This window comes from Pagrus pagrus (genome assembly GCF_965226575.1).
Source record: "Pagrus pagrus genome assembly, chromosome: 3".
Lineage (NCBI taxonomy): Eukaryota > Metazoa > Chordata > Actinopteri > Spariformes > Sparidae > Pagrus > Pagrus pagrus.
This window is the reverse complement of record NC_140187.1, coordinates 19,898,358-19,916,359: the sequence shown is the minus strand read 5'-3', so window position 1 is coordinate 19,916,359 and position 18,002 is coordinate 19,898,358. Positions and strand designations below refer to the sequence as shown.

The window sequence follows — 18,002 nt, the reverse complement described above, 5'->3', positions numbered from 1 at the left end:
CAGCTGTCACATGTGATGCTCAAGTCTAGTTCATGCTACTTTTTACTTTTACCTTCACATGTTTCATTCAGAAATGTTGTACTCTTTAACCCACTGCTGCAGTAACTTTGACAATCACGCTTTTGCACGTTGTTTTTGTACAAAACATGAGGCATTTCATAGATTAAACTACCATTTTAAATGTTGCTTACAAAGTAATGCATCAGTAATAATAACCCTGTGATATGATACTCTGAGTGGATGCAGCAGTGTAAATACATTCACTTTTAAAACTTTATAAGTACTGCAAGAAACTTTTAGCTGGTTATGAAAGCCTCAATTTAATACTGATTTAATTCATAAGCGAATGAGACCATCAACCTGAAGACTGGCCTTTTCTGTATAATTATAGTTATTCTTAATATCTTATCTGAGTTGAAAGAGTCATAAAATAAAGCTATTTTTAATGGCGGAGTGCTTACGATGCATTGGAGTGTACAAAGGGAAGAAGCAGCTCTGTAGTCGGTTGGTACATAACAGCATTTAAACAAAGTTTGCTTTGTTTCACATTTGTCATCTTTTGCAGATATTTTAATCACTTGAAGCCCTGAAGTCTGGCCTCTTCTCTTTATTTCAAAAGGGTATCACATGAACAATCCAGCGCTCTGTGACCGATCTTTTAGAGATACCTCTGTGCACTACGCCTACTATTGCATCAGACTACACTGGTTCAAAATGATTTAATGCTTAATGATGATGTTACATCACAAAATGTTAGCCACAGACAGACGTCTCAAAGTTTTCCATGGGTACAAAAATGTCTCAAAAAAAGTTTTTACAGCAGAAAAGATATTAATTTGCCTCTTTTGCACCAAAAAAAACAAAACAAAACTGTCCTGTCAGTTAACACAAACTCGTAAACATGCCTTCACTGTAAGGATGCAGGTTGTCTCTTAATCCAAAGAGTCTATGCTATTAGGACAATTTCAATCACTGTTACATCATGACTGAAACTCAGGACACTGAAATGATTAAATGCTTTTGTTTATTCTGTATTACTTTTACATAAAGTATAAAACAAAGTACAACAAACCAAAATAGAAAATAAATGAGAAAAATGGGAAGGGGTGTACCACCATGATTTCATAACTATATGAGTTAAAACATTAAAGATTCATCAGTGGATCACACCCTCATAGAGCAGTTAAGAATTCACCAAATAATTAATATACAACATACCAAGAGTGCATACACAAAATATTGATAGAACAACTCAAGAGAGATTAATACAGTCTTAAGTACACTACTGGTTAAATTTCATCAGTCCTCTGTCTCAGTTATTACAAAAATGTATAAGCATCATGTTTATTTCACCAGACTGTGCAAGCTTTGAAATTAACTAATTGCACCGTCATTGGGATTGCATAGTGTGTAAGAGCGGAAACCAAAGGAAGCCCTCATAAACTTCCCAGCGAAGCAGGTAGATGGTAGATGACACTGTTCGTCAGTAACCCCTCTTTTTGCTGATTAGGTTTGCAAGGTCGGACTTCATTACAGGATTGGTTTTGACAAACGTCTACATTTTATGGGTATTATTCACAGATTGCACCATGGGACCACCTGGTCCATCCCTGTCTTTATGAGTTTTGTTCCCTGAATACAAAATTCCACACATATAGTATATCTCCCCCACTTGTGCCTGGAGATGAGATGTGCCTCAAGCTGATTTCTTCTTGTGCTTGGCTGAGTCATGCAAACATTCTGCTGCAAATGTAGGATGCAATGTTTAAAGCTAAGATGAAGTGCTATTAATCTTTGAGGTGGAAAACTGGGCAAAACCAAATGTCAAGCTTTTATTTTTTTAAACATTAACACATTTAATGTGACATGAAGTGGGGATAGTTGTATCAACGAGTCCACACAGTAGAAACCTACTTTTAGTACCATCAGTGCAAAGTGCAGTAATTCAAGGAATCGTATTCCCAGTATCTTGGAATGATAAAACATCTTTCCAATATTGTGTGTTTGGCATGACTGAGTGTTAAAATGGATCTGAAGCAAGAGTCAAAAAATAAAAAAACAACTATTTACATGTTGACATTAAGGGTTCATCACTGAAATACAGTATGATCCAGTACAAAGAACCTCTAAATTATGGCAAGGAGCACAAGGAATGCACAAAATATCAGGAAACCAAATACATTTTGCAAATACATCTTTAGGCAAATATTTTTTTTCATACAATTACTTTACTCGCCAATCGAGAATGTTTCAGATGCGGCTCAGCTTTGCAACTGCATTCACAAGTGCTTATAAATCCAGTGACTGATACAGAAAATAATCCAGATACATGATGTCTTGCCTCTACTGACTACAGTCCCAACAGCAATCCTGTTGGAGCTCAAAGTAATTCTTTACAAAGTTGCACGAAGACAAAACACAGTTCGAGTGAACTTTGAGTGGAAAAGGAAAGAGAACACTTGCTCTATTATGCAATACAAAACTGAGAGGGGGTATGACTGTTTAGCAATACAAAGTACAGTGGTGATGGATATTACATGAACGGTTGTGGACCTTTCTTTTACGTTTTTACAAATAACCTGGTAGCCTGAAAACAGTCACGATGTTGTTTCTAGCCTTCTCCTCACACAAGTTGTTTTTTGTTTTTTTTCATTGGACCGACAGGAAATGTCCCCGGCATTAACAGTGATAGCCCTCCTGGTAAACTCTCAAAGCTCCAAAAAGCAATAATCCTCAGAATAATATATGCTCCAGAACCATTAGTTATAATGCCTCATTGTTATAATAAAATAGACCATTTTTGAGAAAGTGCAATGTTATATCTAGCCTGACTAACAATGCTTTAAAGTTATTCACCATTACCCTCCATTATATAGCTAATATTCCACTTCAAAAGTCAAAACTGTTAAATCTTATATACACTCCACTTTCTGCTACTGTTATCATCTCCCAGCTGGGTTAATTATCCAGAAACCATCGACTGAGAGAGACAAGTCAAGCATTTATACATTTATACAATTAAAAATATCTATACAGTAACATACAGTATCTAAAATACAACAGGCCTTTATAGGTACAGTAGAGAATATGGCCTCTTTCCTCTTTTATTTTGATCCCTTTGGATATTTGTCAGGGTTTGCACTACTAGTCAAAACCAAAGGAGAATCAACAGCCATCAATTATAGATTCATTAAGAATTAAGATAGGAATGTATGGCTGAAGTTTTATAAGGCAGGAAATATATCAGGGCAGGAAAGTTAAGAAAATCTATTTGGCGTCATTATTATGGGACAAAATAAGTTTTCTAAATAATGCACACAGACTGGCTACACGTGTAATGGTTTGCTTTCTTCTGCCCTCTTTTATTTACCTATGTCAGTGAGAAATGACTCAGAACATGCGTTTGTGTGCGTTTGTTTGAAAGCTGCATGTAGAAACATTTCAAGTTGTTGATCTAAGATTAGTAGCTCTTGGAATCTGTGTCGAGACACAAGGGAAAGTGTTGTTAAGAGGTTTGTGTGGTAGGTACGTATAGTATAAGAAGTTATATATTCACAAAGACGTTAATACAGAAATAAACTCAAAGTGGTCCTGTTGTATGTGTCATTTCGCTCCATCCTCAAAAAAGTGCAACAGGGGCTTTTTCCCCTCTTTGCCATCAGCAGTACATGTTGCTTCTGTCCCATTTGAAAAAATCTATAAAACACAGTGAACAACTCCACACATGGCGGGTCCAATCACAGACATGCAGTGGCCAAGATATGCTGGTGTCACACAGGGCTGGGTAGCAGTACATGTGGTTCATGCTTTTCACCATCTGTCGGTGCCATAGACTGTGGATGATGGCTGAACGAGGCCAGAACCACCATGACGACCCCTCACATGTTGTAAGCCACATAGATGGGATCCAGCTGGTCAGCGAGGAATGAGTCGCGAAGGTGCATGCGTTGCTTCTCTCCCCTGGAGTTGATGGGTATAACCCCGGGGTCCACAATAACCACCACACCCACGATGAGGTGGTGCTCCTCCAGGACCACGTTGGTTATCAGAGGCACCAGGTCGAGCGCGTCCTGCTCTGAACCGCACAGCTCCGACACCACCACCAGTAGGTTGGTCCACGTAAACACAGCACTGTAAGGGACAATAACAGAGTGACTCAGCATGGTTTTTCATATATCTCAACAACATCACAAAAAATGTTGCTTCAGGACCATCATTGCAACTGACCAAAAGGTGAAAAAGTCTCCATAGGACTTACACCCAGGAGATTAGATCCTTTTTTTCCATTTACAGTTTTCTGTCGCAGATTGGTTCGGTTTAGTGAACAAAGGTTTGAGTTAAAACAGACCCTTTCCAAATGTGGGAAGCGTAACTTCTCCCATGTGTGTATTTTTCCAGCTTTCTCCTCAAGTCAAAAAGCTATGACATCATTAAAATGTGATTGGTCAAATGCAAAGATGGTTCTATAGCAACATGTATTATGATGTTGGAGACATACATGGCAATATCAGATTGTGCGGCTGAGCTGTAGTCCTAATAGTGGGGCAGATAACTGCAAATTACAGGAGGATCGTTCATTTCTGGAAACAAGCACCAAAATTGGCATACATACTCCTTGGGGATTGCTCTTTTGATAAAACCCGTTAGCCACCTAAAAATTCAAGACGGTGGCCATTTTTCAAGATGGCCGCCATTGAATATACAGTAAGATTGCATTTCGGAATACAATCGCAAAGACTTGTCCTATTTGAATGATCTTGGTGTCAAATAATACATTTTTCACTATGTAGAATCCGAATTTGGACCCATGGACTTACTCACTGGCTTCCTTGTACCATATATCAGTCCCGGAATCCTAATATTCTGCTACATTAGAGGTTCATGTTACGTCTGGCTCGGCTAAAATGCATGGTAGTGTATATCGTAGTAGTGTTAGAGGTTTAGTATGTGCAGCATCTTCCTGTACTAGGGGGTTAACCCTAACCCCGACCCTATGGTATCCCATACCTTATTGTGCGTGATTGGGCATTGTGCAAGGTGGTAAACGAATAACCCCTCGGCCTTGATTCACTGAATGCAGATAATTATCATACTGTGATACCTTTATTACCATTCATCAAGATGGCAAATGCAGATCCAGGACCATCTAAATTCCGGACTGACTGGAGAAAGTGTTGTCTTTGCCAGAAGAAGAATAGTGAAGAGCTCAAGTCACCACGTGCACAACAACCACAACAACATGATGGCTACACTATGATTGCGACTAATATTCCCCTCTTTCACGGAATTAATGAGATGCCTATTGTTCTGGATCCAGTCAGACTTGATGATGGTGGTGGCAGCGAAGAAACTCTGAGGAGGAACAAGGCGCAGTACACCACAGTTGTCGCCTTATGTTCAACAACACGAAATTGGAGAGAGCCACAAAAAGAAGAGCAGAGAGTGCTCAGCCAATCGAAAGCCAAACCAAGCTGCGTAGAACCAGCCCTAAAGGCCAAACGTGTTTCATTTGTGACAAAGAAGCCCCATCCTCTGAACTCACAAGACAAGCTATGACGATGAATCTCAATAAGAGAGTTAATGAATGTGCCAAAACTTTAAATGACAGAAAACTTCTTGCAAGACTCAGTGGTGGAGATGCTATTGCACAGGAGTTCCAATACCATATTGTATGCTTGACAGACCTGTACAATAGAGAGAGGTCATACCTCAGAGCCACCAAGAGACTGGAACAGGAACAAGATGGCCGCCGTCTTGAATTTTTAGGTGGCTAACGGGTTTTATCAAAAGAGCAATCCCCAAGGAGTTTGTGTGCCAATTTTGGTGCTTGTTTCCAGAAATGAACGATTATTACCGTTATCTGCCCCACTATAACGTATAAGGAATAGTTTGACATTTTGGGAAATAAGCTTATTCACTTTCATGCTTAGAGTCAGAAGAGAAGCTTGATACCACTTTTATGTTTTTATGCTTAATATGAAGCTACCACCACCAGCGAGTACGCTTTGCTTACTTTTATCTGTAGAAAGAAGTTGTGGTCAAATAAACAAGATTAAACATGTTAATAATGAACTTGCAGGTGTATTTCTTTGCTTAGAGACAGGCTTTATCCACCATTTCCATTTTTGTGCTATTTGTGCAACTCATGAGAAACTGGGTCAGCAAGGAAGCGAATTAGCATGAATAAGTCAAATAAAAGAGGCCTGGTTCCTAGTCATGGAATAAAAACAGAAAACTACAAACTAAACCTTAGCACCTAGTTAGAGGCGAGTGAAAGATAAAACTGTTGAATAAAGTGTAACTCATAATGTGTATGTTTATATGCATTCTTACCTCTCAGCAATACTGCGGTGAGCCCGGGACACTGAGGTTTCAATGTCGATTGGGTGGTAGCGCAGTCCTCTTAGCTCCAAGGTCTCATCCAGTGAGCCCACCACAAAGAGAGCGTCATGCCGATCTGGAGAACAGAAATACGGGCAACATAAACCACACAGAAAAGTATGCAGGCAAAGAAGAAGAAAAAGTGTAAGCAGCTATGAGTTTGCTTACTTCAATTTGTTAAGTTTGAAGGTTTCATTCATTATGCAATTTTTCTGTTTTAAAGTATTTATAAATCAAAAATCTAGCTCAAAATAAACTCATTAAGACTGGCTAACTAAATCTAGATTTTAGCTCTCTCTCAGGGTCTATTTACCCCCGCTTGCATCCAGCAGCTCAGTCCTCTTCACAAAACCCAAGTATCCTGTCCTGGCCCATAAGGTCTGTGGGTCTCCAAAGCTGAGCTTGGTGTTGAAGTGGTTGGCCTGAAGACTCTCCTCTCCGTAGATGGTGTAGTAGCCACTGGCACTGTGAGGGCTGTTCACCCAGACCTAAGAGAGAGAAACACAATATGGTTCAGAGGTGGTTTCAGAAGGAAGAAGGCTTTACATTATGATTGTTTAGGGTATCCTCTCACCTCTCCAAGATGAGAATCACCCAGCGGACCTCTGGTCTCTGGATTTACGATTATCACCCGAACACCAGGCAGTATCTTTAGATTAAAAAAACAAGTCATGCACCACTTTAACTTCATAATTCATGAACTGAATCTATACCATAGGTGTACATATGTAGCATCTTACTTTTCCAGACTCCATTAGTGGAAGACTCTGAGGTGCTCCTCTCTCCACCAGCCTCACTCTGTAAAAGTCACACACATAGTAAATAAATGCAATCATTCATTACAAAATGATATTTGTTAATCTAAATGGATGGATATGCCGAAAGTAAGTATTTACCGACTCTACTCAGGGTAACTGGGTAACTGAGGTAAAACCATCTACCATCCACACAGGAGACACATCATCATAAACTCCATATACTATATGAAGTATACCTGGCATAATATAATTTAAAGCTCTGTTTAGGAAACTTTTAAATGTTTGTTTCAGCCAGGCACCTGGATCCACGTGTCCTTACCTGTCATGTCGGAGGGACTTCATGTCCACATAAACTGTACAGGGATCAGGACCAGTGGTGCCCTGTAACACACAGACAACAGGTACATACAGGTCCTACTCATTCTCATCCAAGTATGATTCAAAGCGTTCTGCTATGTAAAACCAGGTTAAATTGGTTGCTGTACCTGCAGGCAGATGGCCAGGTTAACCCTGGAACCAAAAGCAGTGCTGACGGCTCTGGACGACAGCCCAATGTCCTTGAACAACTTGGAGAAGGAGTGTGTGAGGGTGAGGCGAGGGCGTTCCTCTGCTATCACAACGCAGCTCCGCACACACGACAGGTTCACACCACGGGCCTGAAACACACCCAGACAAAATGATAAAATCCTTTAAAAATATTCTCATTGAGAATTCTCTTCTAGTCTCATATGCAGTCCTCACCTTTAGTAACTCCGTCTGAGTACCCAGTCCTTTAGTGCAGAGCTCCATGACAGAGTACGAGCAGAAGGTGTCTCTGATACGGTACTGACTGAGCGTGCTCAGCCACAGCGACAAGCAGCTCTCCAACTCGAAGGGAGGAATCAGGATGGACTGGTGACCTGAGTAAACACTAAACGAAGAGACATGTGGAGGAAAAGTGGATGAATGCACGTCGAACAACACAATAGAGACAAAATTGTGGTATATATCACAGTTTACTGTACCTAGCGAGGCACCACAGGACAAAGCCCAGACCACAGTAAGGATCCAGGCAGATGGCTATTTGGCGAGAGGAGTACAGTTCACACTGCAGCTTTATGGAGCGACAAAGTGCACTGACAGCTGCATGAGAGATCTGCAACAAACAAGAAGACTCATTATAAACCCAATTGTTGCGTATCATTAATCTGAGAGGTCTGATGCTTTTGTGATTAAGTTTTCTAATTCACTTTCCTGGTCTACTTTTCTTTGCCAACTTATTCTTTGTGATGTCTTTTACATCCTATAGTAAAATACCTTTTGCAGCGCAACATGGCTTGTTGCTGCATTGCGTTACGTTCTACATATTCAGCTACAACTCTGAATTCAAAAACGGATGCAGTCATTTGCAAACAAACTGTGTTTACCGACAACAGTTTTACGAAGTGTTCCCGAGCCCATGTAGAATCTCCTTTATACAATCAAGTGTTTCAAGTGTTGAACCTCCCTCCATCCTTGCTTGTGAACGACTGAGCCTTGAGGATGCCCATTTCATACCCAATCACGAAACCATCACCTGTTATGAACGAACAAAGAGCATTTCACAACTCTCCCAGTCTTTTGTTGCTCTGTCCCAGCTTATTTAAAACGTGTTGCAGGCATCAAATCCAGAATGAGCATATATTTACAAAAATCAATTAAGCTGATGAGGTAAAACATGAAATATGTTGTCTTTGTACTGTTTTCAATTGATTATATGTCAAAAAGGATGTTCAAATTATCATTCTGTCTTATGTATGATTTAGACAGCATCTCTACTTTTTTGGAATCGGGCTGCATCTGTACACAGGTGGAGACTTAGTATCTCTTCAAGTTCTTTTATGATAGATTTCTAGCTGTATGTTTTGAACAATAGTGGAGAATGACAGCTTTAAAAAGATGCCATTGACTTGACTCTGCTTGTCAGCCCACAAAGGTAAACAGGCGTAAGCTCAGGACAGAGGTAATTTCAGGTAAGCTGTAAAATAGATGATTGACAGGTCTCACTATCACTCATCCCACCCACTTTAAGTTGAGTTAAGGTGGCCCAATGTATGAGGGAGAAAGACATATAAGAGCTCCCCAGCTGTATACTTAACTGAATGTGGATACTGAAGTGGGATCAAGAGTAAAAACAGCAATATTTGATAGCGAAGCTTATCTGTCTCACCTTAACCCCAGTGAGCATGCCGGTAGTGGACACACTGAAGTCCAGATAAGCAATCATCTCTGCTGTGGGCGGCTTATAGATCTGTGGCGGCCGGCGGCGAGGAAGGTCATCTGTCAAGAAGAACACGAATCATTACCAGATGCATCTTATACTGTCAATCATTTCCCCTTAGATACTGGTACTAAAATCAGATATTATTTATTAGTTGTAACAATAAACTGTACATAGTACCATTAAAACAAAGTAGACATACAATAAAGCAGCAGGCAGCAACCAACCAAAAGTGCACCAAGCACTTATCTACACACAAGTTAGTTTCCCCACTGAGCAATTTAGGTAATAACTGGAGCACTGCAGATAAATGTCCCACTTCCTGTTTGTCTTAATGCTGCAAACGGTCCACAACAACTGACACAAGCGTTTCTGACAGAACTGTGCACTTTATACACGACTAACTTCACACTCACTATGACGACAACTCCCCACAACTTATAAGCCTTTTTCACTGTCTTGAATGTGACTCATGAGAAAGTCAGTTACTGAAAACAATGCATGTATTCTTCATTCAATAGTACAGTCATTTCTAATTACAAATACTTTCAAAAATAGATCAACTAATGTAAAATTATTTCCAGAATTTCTTTTTTTTTTTTCTAACCATGGGTCATTAAACTTTGCACAGCTGATATAGATTTAGGGTTAAAATATGTGTTTAAGTTCAGACTGATGGTGGCGCCTGTCTTCTGTTATCTTACCTGTGTCAATAATTGTTGGCCACGTTTTAATGTTTACAGAGGCAGCAGCCTCTTTGGAGCGCAGAGTCCTCATGAGATGTTGAGTGGTTAGGATACATGCAGCTTTACTGACCTGGCAACAAAACACAAGCACGATTCATTTGAAGAGGAGAAACTGCTACACATTGTCCAAAATTAAATGAATTACAAAAACAGGACAACTAAAGGAATGCACACAACATGATCTATATACTATAGCCCAACTGATGCTGAGTTTTTGTGGCCGATATAGAAAGGGTCATCAAGGTGGCTCAGTGTGTCTATGTTATTAATCATAATATCTAGATATAAACCAGGCCAAATCTAAAAAAAAGACCTAGATATCAGGAGAAAATGAAAGAACACAAATCTATATCCACACAAATCCATGAGCAAGAAATAACACGTGCATGTGCAAAAGAGCAAACACTTACATCAATAATCATGCGGACAGTCGGCAGCGTGGCTGCCAGGTTCTGAGGGTGCGGAGGTCTGACATTTACGGGAACGCATCCAGCGTATAGACAGCCGTAGAAGGCAGCTATCAAATCAATGCCTGCGAGAAAGATGGAGGACAAAAGGTGGAGTTAAATAAACAGAAAAAACTGTCCATGTCTCACAAATATTAACCTCACCGGAGTAATACGTAGACACAGACAGGAAGCCAGAGGCAGAACCCACCAGGAGGATAAAGAAGTACAACGTTCTCTCCAGTGTTGATGCTGCCTTTCTCCATGAGCGCTGCAGCTATCTTCTCCGCCCGCTTGTGAAGCTGCACGCAGGTCGCTGTGCTCACCGCTACACCCTGAAGGACAGTAACAAGGCAAGGATAACTTTGATCTTTTCCATTACAGTCAAAGTATATGTATTGTACTTCTCAGCAAATGAACAGATCCGTTTGGTACCTTGGCATTAAGAAGAACAAACAGGACGTGGTCCGGGTCCGTCTGTGCTCTCCAGTGTAGAGCCTCTGTCAAATACTGATGCTGAAATAAAAACAATAATGAATTAGACTTATGCACTGTACATCTGAGGGTGTGCTTCAATAATCTGTATACATTATTACAAACACAACCATGGAGGGTGTATACAGGGAGGAGTATTGTGCTGATGGAAGAACTTAAATTAATGCACCTAAATAAAAGAAAAAAAGGGGTGCTCACAGACTGCATACCTCAGTACACAAGCTGTCAGGCATAAATTATCTCTTGTCAGCGTGCAAACAATTTATACCACAAACTCCGAGCCAATCCAGCTCTTAAATTAATTAACAATAACTTTTACAATGTACATCTGCAGTAGAACAAGGGATAACTACAGAAGGTCCATATCTTGTGCCACGGATAAAAAAATGAAAACATGCACATTTTTGCTTATGTCACACCTTAACACAAGCACACAAAAAAAACCCACAATACAATATATATATATTAGAGCATGACAAGAATAAGCAAAGGTGTGGGAAAGATGCCAGAAGGGGGCCATAATTCTTACCATCACAGTGGGCCACATACAGAGCTACATCGCAGAGAAAGACGAGAGCAGAAAGAGAGAAGATTTTTTTTTTTTTACATCTATAAAACTGAGCTGAGGCTACGCCTGGGCCATCGTTACACTGGCTGTGGAAAGTCTACAAACCCAACTTTTTACCATTATAACACACTGCAGGCATTGGAAATTCAATGGCTGTTTGAAGGTAAGTGAGTTATTCTACCTTCCGGACAAGATCCTGGTCATCAATCATGCCGAGGTCCCTGCCTGCAGCCTGGGCGATCCTCTTCCCTGCCACCAGGTTACCCACCATGACGGATGCAGGGCCTACACCGACTGCAAGATGAACAGAGTTTGGGAGAGAGATGAGTGAAAGAAAACAATGTTTGTTACATTGCATAATTTATAAAACACTTCTCACAGGGGTTTTTACGCAGGAAGACCTTAATATCTGTCAGAATCCACTACTGGCTGCAATTCTTGCACGAACAGACGGGAAAAAAATCTAGACAGCATTTCTATTTGGGGAAATACTGTGAGAATGCAAACAGTGCAAAGAAACAAAAGCTGCATTAAATATTAAGCTGAACACAGGTGTAGCTGTGTTCAAGAATGCAGAATGTGGAAACAGAAAGATGAGCGATGGGTGAAAGTGATTCATATTTTTGTTAAATGTATAATATGTAATACATGCGGTTTAAGTTCATGGTGTATCGATTTTTGTCTGTTGTTTTGGTGAATACTTGGACAGTAACTGTGTTATGTGTAGGTTGTTTTATGACATTTGCTGAACCTTGCTACACCCAAGACCAACATGGCAGCAGTATGACTTTCACAAATTCAGAGACTGTTATGTGTGTGTTATGTAACACGCATAACTATGCTCTTACTTTACAAAACACCCTTAATACTGACTGACTCTGGCATGCGATGACAATCAGCAATTTATCTCTTTCTCTTTCAATCACTAGGATACTGTCAGTGGTTACCTAATCCCATCAGAACAGAACCACTGAGGAATTTCCAAAGTAAGGAATCCTAAATTAAGATAGCACACTGTCCTAAGCTGAAAATAACTGTTAGCACCACTGTTTTAAGGTAGCAGAGGCTAAAATCATAATTAGGCTGTTGGAGAAGTTGTTAGCCTATTAGAAACTAAAACTGATGTTAACCTGTTAGCTTTAAATTTCCTGGACCACGTATTTAAAGGCATAAATCCTCTCCTCCATCGATACAATTAATGCCTCTGAGTAACTGAAGCTAAAAGTGAAGGTATATATGAACGTATTATCTTGTCCATTATCGCAAGCAAGCTAGCCAGTGACTAGTGAATTGAGACAGCTGTCGTCATGGATACAGGCAGTCTCATATACATTGTTAACACAGATACAGGCATGACAGGTACAATAGATACAAGTGCCAATTGCGGAATCATGTTAAATGTTCTGGTCAGGATTTCTTAAGATAAAATACAGGATGAAATCTCCTCCCATTCAGGACATTTGTCTGTAACGAGGGCCCTGGTTTATTGATATGCTCCACCTACCGGGCTGCTTCTGGCGGGGCTTGGGCAGGTTGGTGACACATGTATGGGGACACATTAGGATGTTGCAGGGGTGCAGGTTGCCATCCAAGAAGAACTGCTTGGTGTCAGAGATGTGGATCCCTCCAAGGGGTGTTTTAGGTAAGGTGTTGGCTGGGACCAGAGCCAGACAGTAGAGGCCCACCTGATGGATGCTGTCAATAGCCTACAGAGGAAACCACACATTGAGGAACTAGTTTGTTGTGTAGTAATTGTTTGTGGTGGAGAAACACCTGGAGAACATTTGTTGACTATTTTTGGATTTATACATAAATTAAATATCATACATCTTTCCAAGTTTACCTGAAGCACCCGGCTCATCCACTGGAAGCTGTCCTCCTCGCTGGCATCTGGCCTCTGCTCCGCCACAATCACAACCCTCTCATCATAAAACACTGTGACTGAAAACACAGCGATCCTGACACACACAAACACAGAAAAACACACAACATGTTAAAGATTATTCAGGGGTTGTGGACATCAGATATCTATACACAAGCATCCTGAAACATTTTGTTTATATGAAAAAAATTATTTCCAGTCATGCCTCGTTTTGGGCCTGCAGTGCTTCCTCTGTACCACCAGATGTCAGTAGTGATAAATTAGTATTCACACCTGAGCAGCAGCTCATCATCTTTCCAAACATATTTTGTATAAAAAGGAATGTGGTGGTCTCCTCACCTCCCGCGATAAACAGTCTTAACTGGCTCCACAGCGAGAGCGGTTGCCACCAAGTCATCAGCGTTGTGTCTCCGCCCGCTGACCATCAACAGACCTTCGATCTTCCCCACCACAAAGATCAGGCTGCCCTGGAGCGACAGGGGGACACACAACAGGGGGGTCATTATACAGGTAGTATACAGTCCCATTCAAAGACGGAGGAGAAGGACGGTTTCAAGGAGGGCTCAAGTTACCACATATGCTGTGCTGTAATGAAATGGTCCTACTTACTGGGCCAACAAATCCCAGGAGTCCTGACCGCACAAATGGAATCTCTCCAATGGGAACTCCATTAGCATTAACTGGTATCACCTGAGCACAACCAGACAGGAAATAAGGCACAAAAAGAAAAAAGAGTTTAGTCTCTTATTTCATGTGACTGTATCAGGACTAACAGTTTGTGTGTGTTATCTGCTGCCATACCTCAAAGGTGTTTTTGGTGACTCCAGGCAGGCCATAGTACATGTTGCCTCCAGCGCGGGAGTTTACTATTATCTCTCCTATCTCATCAGTTTTACACAACTGAGGAGGCCCGTCTGGCCTAACAATGCACATCAGAGCTGCAGACACACAAAGGTTACATAGAAATGTTAGTGGTATATTGCATTTATTTTAACATGTCTGTTATCTAGAAGCCAAAGATCTTTATTCAAAAGTTTATTCTTCCTCTAGCTGTTGAGGTTGACCTATGACAAAAATATTCAGGAGGAATATAGACTGTGTGAGGTTTGATTTTAAAGGAGAGTCTCATTTTCTTCTAAATTATAGATTCTGTAGTGATATAACAACATCAAAAGTTATAAATGTATTTATTAAAAGTCATAAATATTTTGGTGTAGAGACAATCAAAAATCAGAATGGGTATTTGATTTTCATGTGTGTAAGTTACTTAATGGTCTTAAAAGATGAAAAATAGATAAAGTACCTAAGACAGACTATTTAATTAGCCTGGATTTTCAGTTTTCCAGTATGGCTATCATTATATGGTTATATTTTCTCTTTAGTTTCTCAATATTGTTGAATATTGAACATAGTTGTAGGCATATCACAGTAGTAAAAATGGTTTCATCATTTTTAAATCAGATACATTTTGTTTAAATGATCTTCTTCCAGGCAGCAATTGGGTTAAATTAATGAAAGAATTAAATGAAAATCAACTTGCACACATTTTTTGCTCAAGTTATCTCGTGTGTCGAGATAACTTGTTGTGTCTCACAGTTGAGAGTTATTAACATAACACACTCTTGTTGGTGTGTGCAGATCCTTGCTGAAGAGAGAGTTGGCTGCAACAAGCCACTCTTTTGTATGAAAAAAATAACAAATTCCAAATCAAATTTACATTTTTTGCTTTTTACGTCAGCAAAATCACATATCTATAATTAGTTTTTCTTGCTTTCTGCTCGACAAATTTTTCTCTCTTCTACCCTCACCTCCTGGCATGACATGGCCCACATCTTGTACAGTCAGGGCGGAGTTCTTGTCCTCGGTGTTGACCCTGATGACACCGTGGCTCAGGCCGCCCAACGATAGGATGGCACGGGCAGGGAGGGGTGCGCCAGGGACTCCCGGCCTACACAGGAGAGAGCTTGATCAAACATGAATGTTTGCAACCATCCCATCTGTTCTCACAGTGAGGCATCTGCCCACCCACCCATGTGCACCACCACATACAACAGACAACATATTCATATAATCAGCTTTTTTTAATCATCACGACCTTTCATGGGATGACATGAGGGTGGGAAGGAGGAGGAAGTGGAAGGTAGCTGGGACTAGAGACTTCTTTACTGTTTCTTCTTCATTTCATATGGGTCAGTGACATACCTGCGTATAGCTACTGTCATGGCCTCAGGGGAGGTTGCACAGGGACAGATAACCTCAGGTTTCAGCCCGTGGGACTGAAACACGTTCAGGAAAGCGTCACAGGAAGACACCGACCCTGGACAACAAGAGATTCAACATATTACATCTAATTTGTGTTGCTTGAAAAGACCTAGTTTTACAAAGTTTGCGGCCGTAAGATACTCACAGGGATTAGCACCATCAGCAACAACTAGCATACGTAACGAAGCCAGACTGGTGTCTCTCTGGTCCCGATGAGCCATCATGGCCCAGTGTAGATCACGGCACTTCACCAAAGCTACACGAGCTGCATGAGAACAAACGTGACACATTATATATACAGTTTTCTCTACAGCATTACCTTTAAAAATGAGATAGCAGTGTAATTTACCTTTGTTGACATGGACCCTCTGGACCCAGGAGAGAGGACAAGCCTTCATCACAGCGTAGGGAACACTGATAGTGTGTATCCTGTTCATCACAGCCTGGAAACAAACAGAAATTGATTAAGCAGCTAATACATCATGACAAAACATCCCAATAGGACATTCTACTAAATGATGGTCTTAAATGACAGAAATGTTGAAAAGTGCTTGACGAGTTAAATTATAGTGAAGTTTATTGTGCCATCATAAATACAGTAAGTTGTTGATGGATTCAATAACAGAAAGAACAGAACTGACTTAGAAAACTTTTTCACTTTGTGGGCGGGATAAACACATACAAACAAACAAACAAAAAACAAAAAAATGGAACAAACAGAAATACGAAATTAAAAAGACTACAAAAGAAATCATCCAAAACTCATGATTAAAGAAAGGACAGCTTTGAACAGATCAACGTGGAATGGTGCTAAAACAAAATAAAACAGCTCAATTCAGAAAAAAAAGTAATTTATCTAGTTCCAATAAACCCTGGGATTTCTCAACAGTCCATTATTGAATCCATGAGGTTTTTATGATTGGACATTTGGTCTGTTTACCAGATACTTGGTGAGACACTAAAAATCCCCTTTTCTGTTCTGGTGAACTAGAATCATCTAAAATCACTTTGACAGGATTATCCTGAGGCACCAGATCAAGAACCAAGAGTAGACATGTGGATAACTTGGCATTTATTATCTGTCATTTAATAGGCACCAGTCAGTATAACGGATTTGTTAAATCCTTCCTTGAGCTGGTATGTGCTTTAAATCATAACACACCCAAACATGCAGTATGCCCACACACACACTTACTGTGAGAACTCCATGCCACAGTCCCATATCCTTTTTAAAGTCCAGGACATTCACTAAAGTTTCCCCTTGAAGTGAACAAAGACAAAAGACTTATAACAACTGTATGGATGAAAAAACCTTCAGATAATAGACAATGACAACAATCAGGGTCTACACTCACCTTCACAGTAGTTGCAGGCCTGGGTCAGTGCTTGGCAGTGGGTCAACATGGCTACTTTAGACACAGCTACACCCACCACTGTGCCATCTTTACTTGCCTTGTACTGCACAGAGAGGAAACACGAGAGGAACATGTGAGTATACACTTGTATTTTCATATCATATTAGGATGTAGGACTGGTCACATTTTATTTTTTTCAAAATATATTGAGTTTTTATGGTGATCCATGGTGATCCAGTTGTGTACTACACAACTCTTACACTGGTTAATGGAACCTGCAGCATCTGACATACCAAGAAGCAGCTCTGTTACCTCTATATATGCAGGGTCAGTGTTGGCGGTGGGGATGTGTGGCTGCCAGTCTTTGGAAGGCTTGGTCAGGTATTTTGAATCTGTCACCACCCACTTTAGTCGTGGCCAGCCTATCAGAGAATGGCATCAGTGAAAGTTAAGTCAAGTGTGCTTATATTATACATACGAATATAAAAATTGGAAATGTATTGTCACCTCTTCATAAAAACACAGTATACACAGAGTACAGGGTACATTTGACCATACCTGCTTAACAATTTTGTGCACAAACAGTCTGAAGGTGACCTGAGATTTAGCAATTATAACTTTGACTTTCAGCAATTTTTCATAAAGAGAACGGTACTTTTTTATCAAGATTAAAGTCTAATTATTTAAATATAGTACAGAGCTTACTGACCTTTAAACTGCATTATTTCCCCAGTGGGTGTCTTGGGTAAACCCTTCAGACAGATCTCACTGGTCAGAGCCAGACCGACACCACAGCTACCGAGCAGAAATCCCACCTGGCTGATACCTGCATCCTAACAACACAAGCATGAAAATATTCATAGCTATATA

At 40.3% G+C, this 18,002-nt stretch overlaps 1 protein-coding gene across 2 annotated transcripts in view; it reads right to left on the bottom strand.

The window, feature by feature from the left end:
• Positions 1-1,007: 1,007 nt before the first annotated feature.
• dip2bb (disco-interacting protein 2 homolog Bb) overlaps positions 1,008-18,002 on the bottom strand; it is a 44,376-nt gene continuing 27,381 nt past the window's right edge. Inside the window, exons 13-41 of one of the 2 annotated variants that reach the window (XM_084349182.1) lie at positions 17,842-17,965; positions 17,445-17,554; positions 17,133-17,235; positions 16,973-17,037; positions 16,127-16,220; positions 15,923-16,042; positions 15,718-15,832; positions 15,324-15,463; positions 14,317-14,453; positions 14,125-14,205; positions 13,855-13,982; positions 13,477-13,591; positions 13,138-13,339; positions 11,815-11,927; positions 11,595-11,618; positions 11,006-11,086; positions 10,782-10,905; positions 10,535-10,656; positions 10,083-10,194; positions 9,328-9,437; positions 8,144-8,274; positions 7,881-8,049; positions 7,625-7,795; positions 7,459-7,520; positions 7,122-7,179; positions 6,956-7,030; positions 6,695-6,869; positions 6,334-6,457; positions 1,008-4,131 (exon numbers count right to left, since the gene is read on the bottom strand). In XM_084349182.1, the coding sequence (XP_084205308.1) occupies positions 3,879-4,131; positions 6,334-6,457; positions 6,695-6,869; positions 6,956-7,030; positions 7,122-7,179; positions 7,459-7,520; positions 7,625-7,795; positions 7,881-8,049; positions 8,144-8,274; positions 9,328-9,437; positions 10,083-10,194; positions 10,535-10,656; positions 10,782-10,905; positions 11,006-11,086; positions 11,595-11,618; positions 11,815-11,927; positions 13,138-13,339; positions 13,477-13,591; positions 13,855-13,982; positions 14,125-14,205; positions 14,317-14,453; positions 15,324-15,463; positions 15,718-15,832; positions 15,923-16,042; positions 16,127-16,220; positions 16,973-17,037; positions 17,133-17,235; positions 17,445-17,554; positions 17,842-17,965 (3,438 nt within the window). In that variant the 3' untranslated portion in view covers positions 1,008-3,878. The remainder of the gene's footprint in view (positions 4,132-6,333; positions 6,458-6,694; positions 6,870-6,955; positions 7,031-7,121; positions 7,180-7,458; positions 7,521-7,624; positions 7,796-7,880; positions 8,050-8,143; positions 8,275-9,327; positions 9,438-10,082; positions 10,195-10,534; positions 10,657-10,781; positions 10,906-11,005; positions 11,087-11,594; positions 11,619-11,814; positions 11,928-13,137; positions 13,340-13,476; positions 13,592-13,854; positions 13,983-14,124; positions 14,206-14,316; positions 14,454-15,323; positions 15,464-15,717; positions 15,833-15,922; positions 16,043-16,126; positions 16,221-16,972; positions 17,038-17,132; positions 17,236-17,444; positions 17,555-17,841; positions 17,966-18,002) is intronic. The other variant, XM_084349183.1, reaches the window with a different exon arrangement.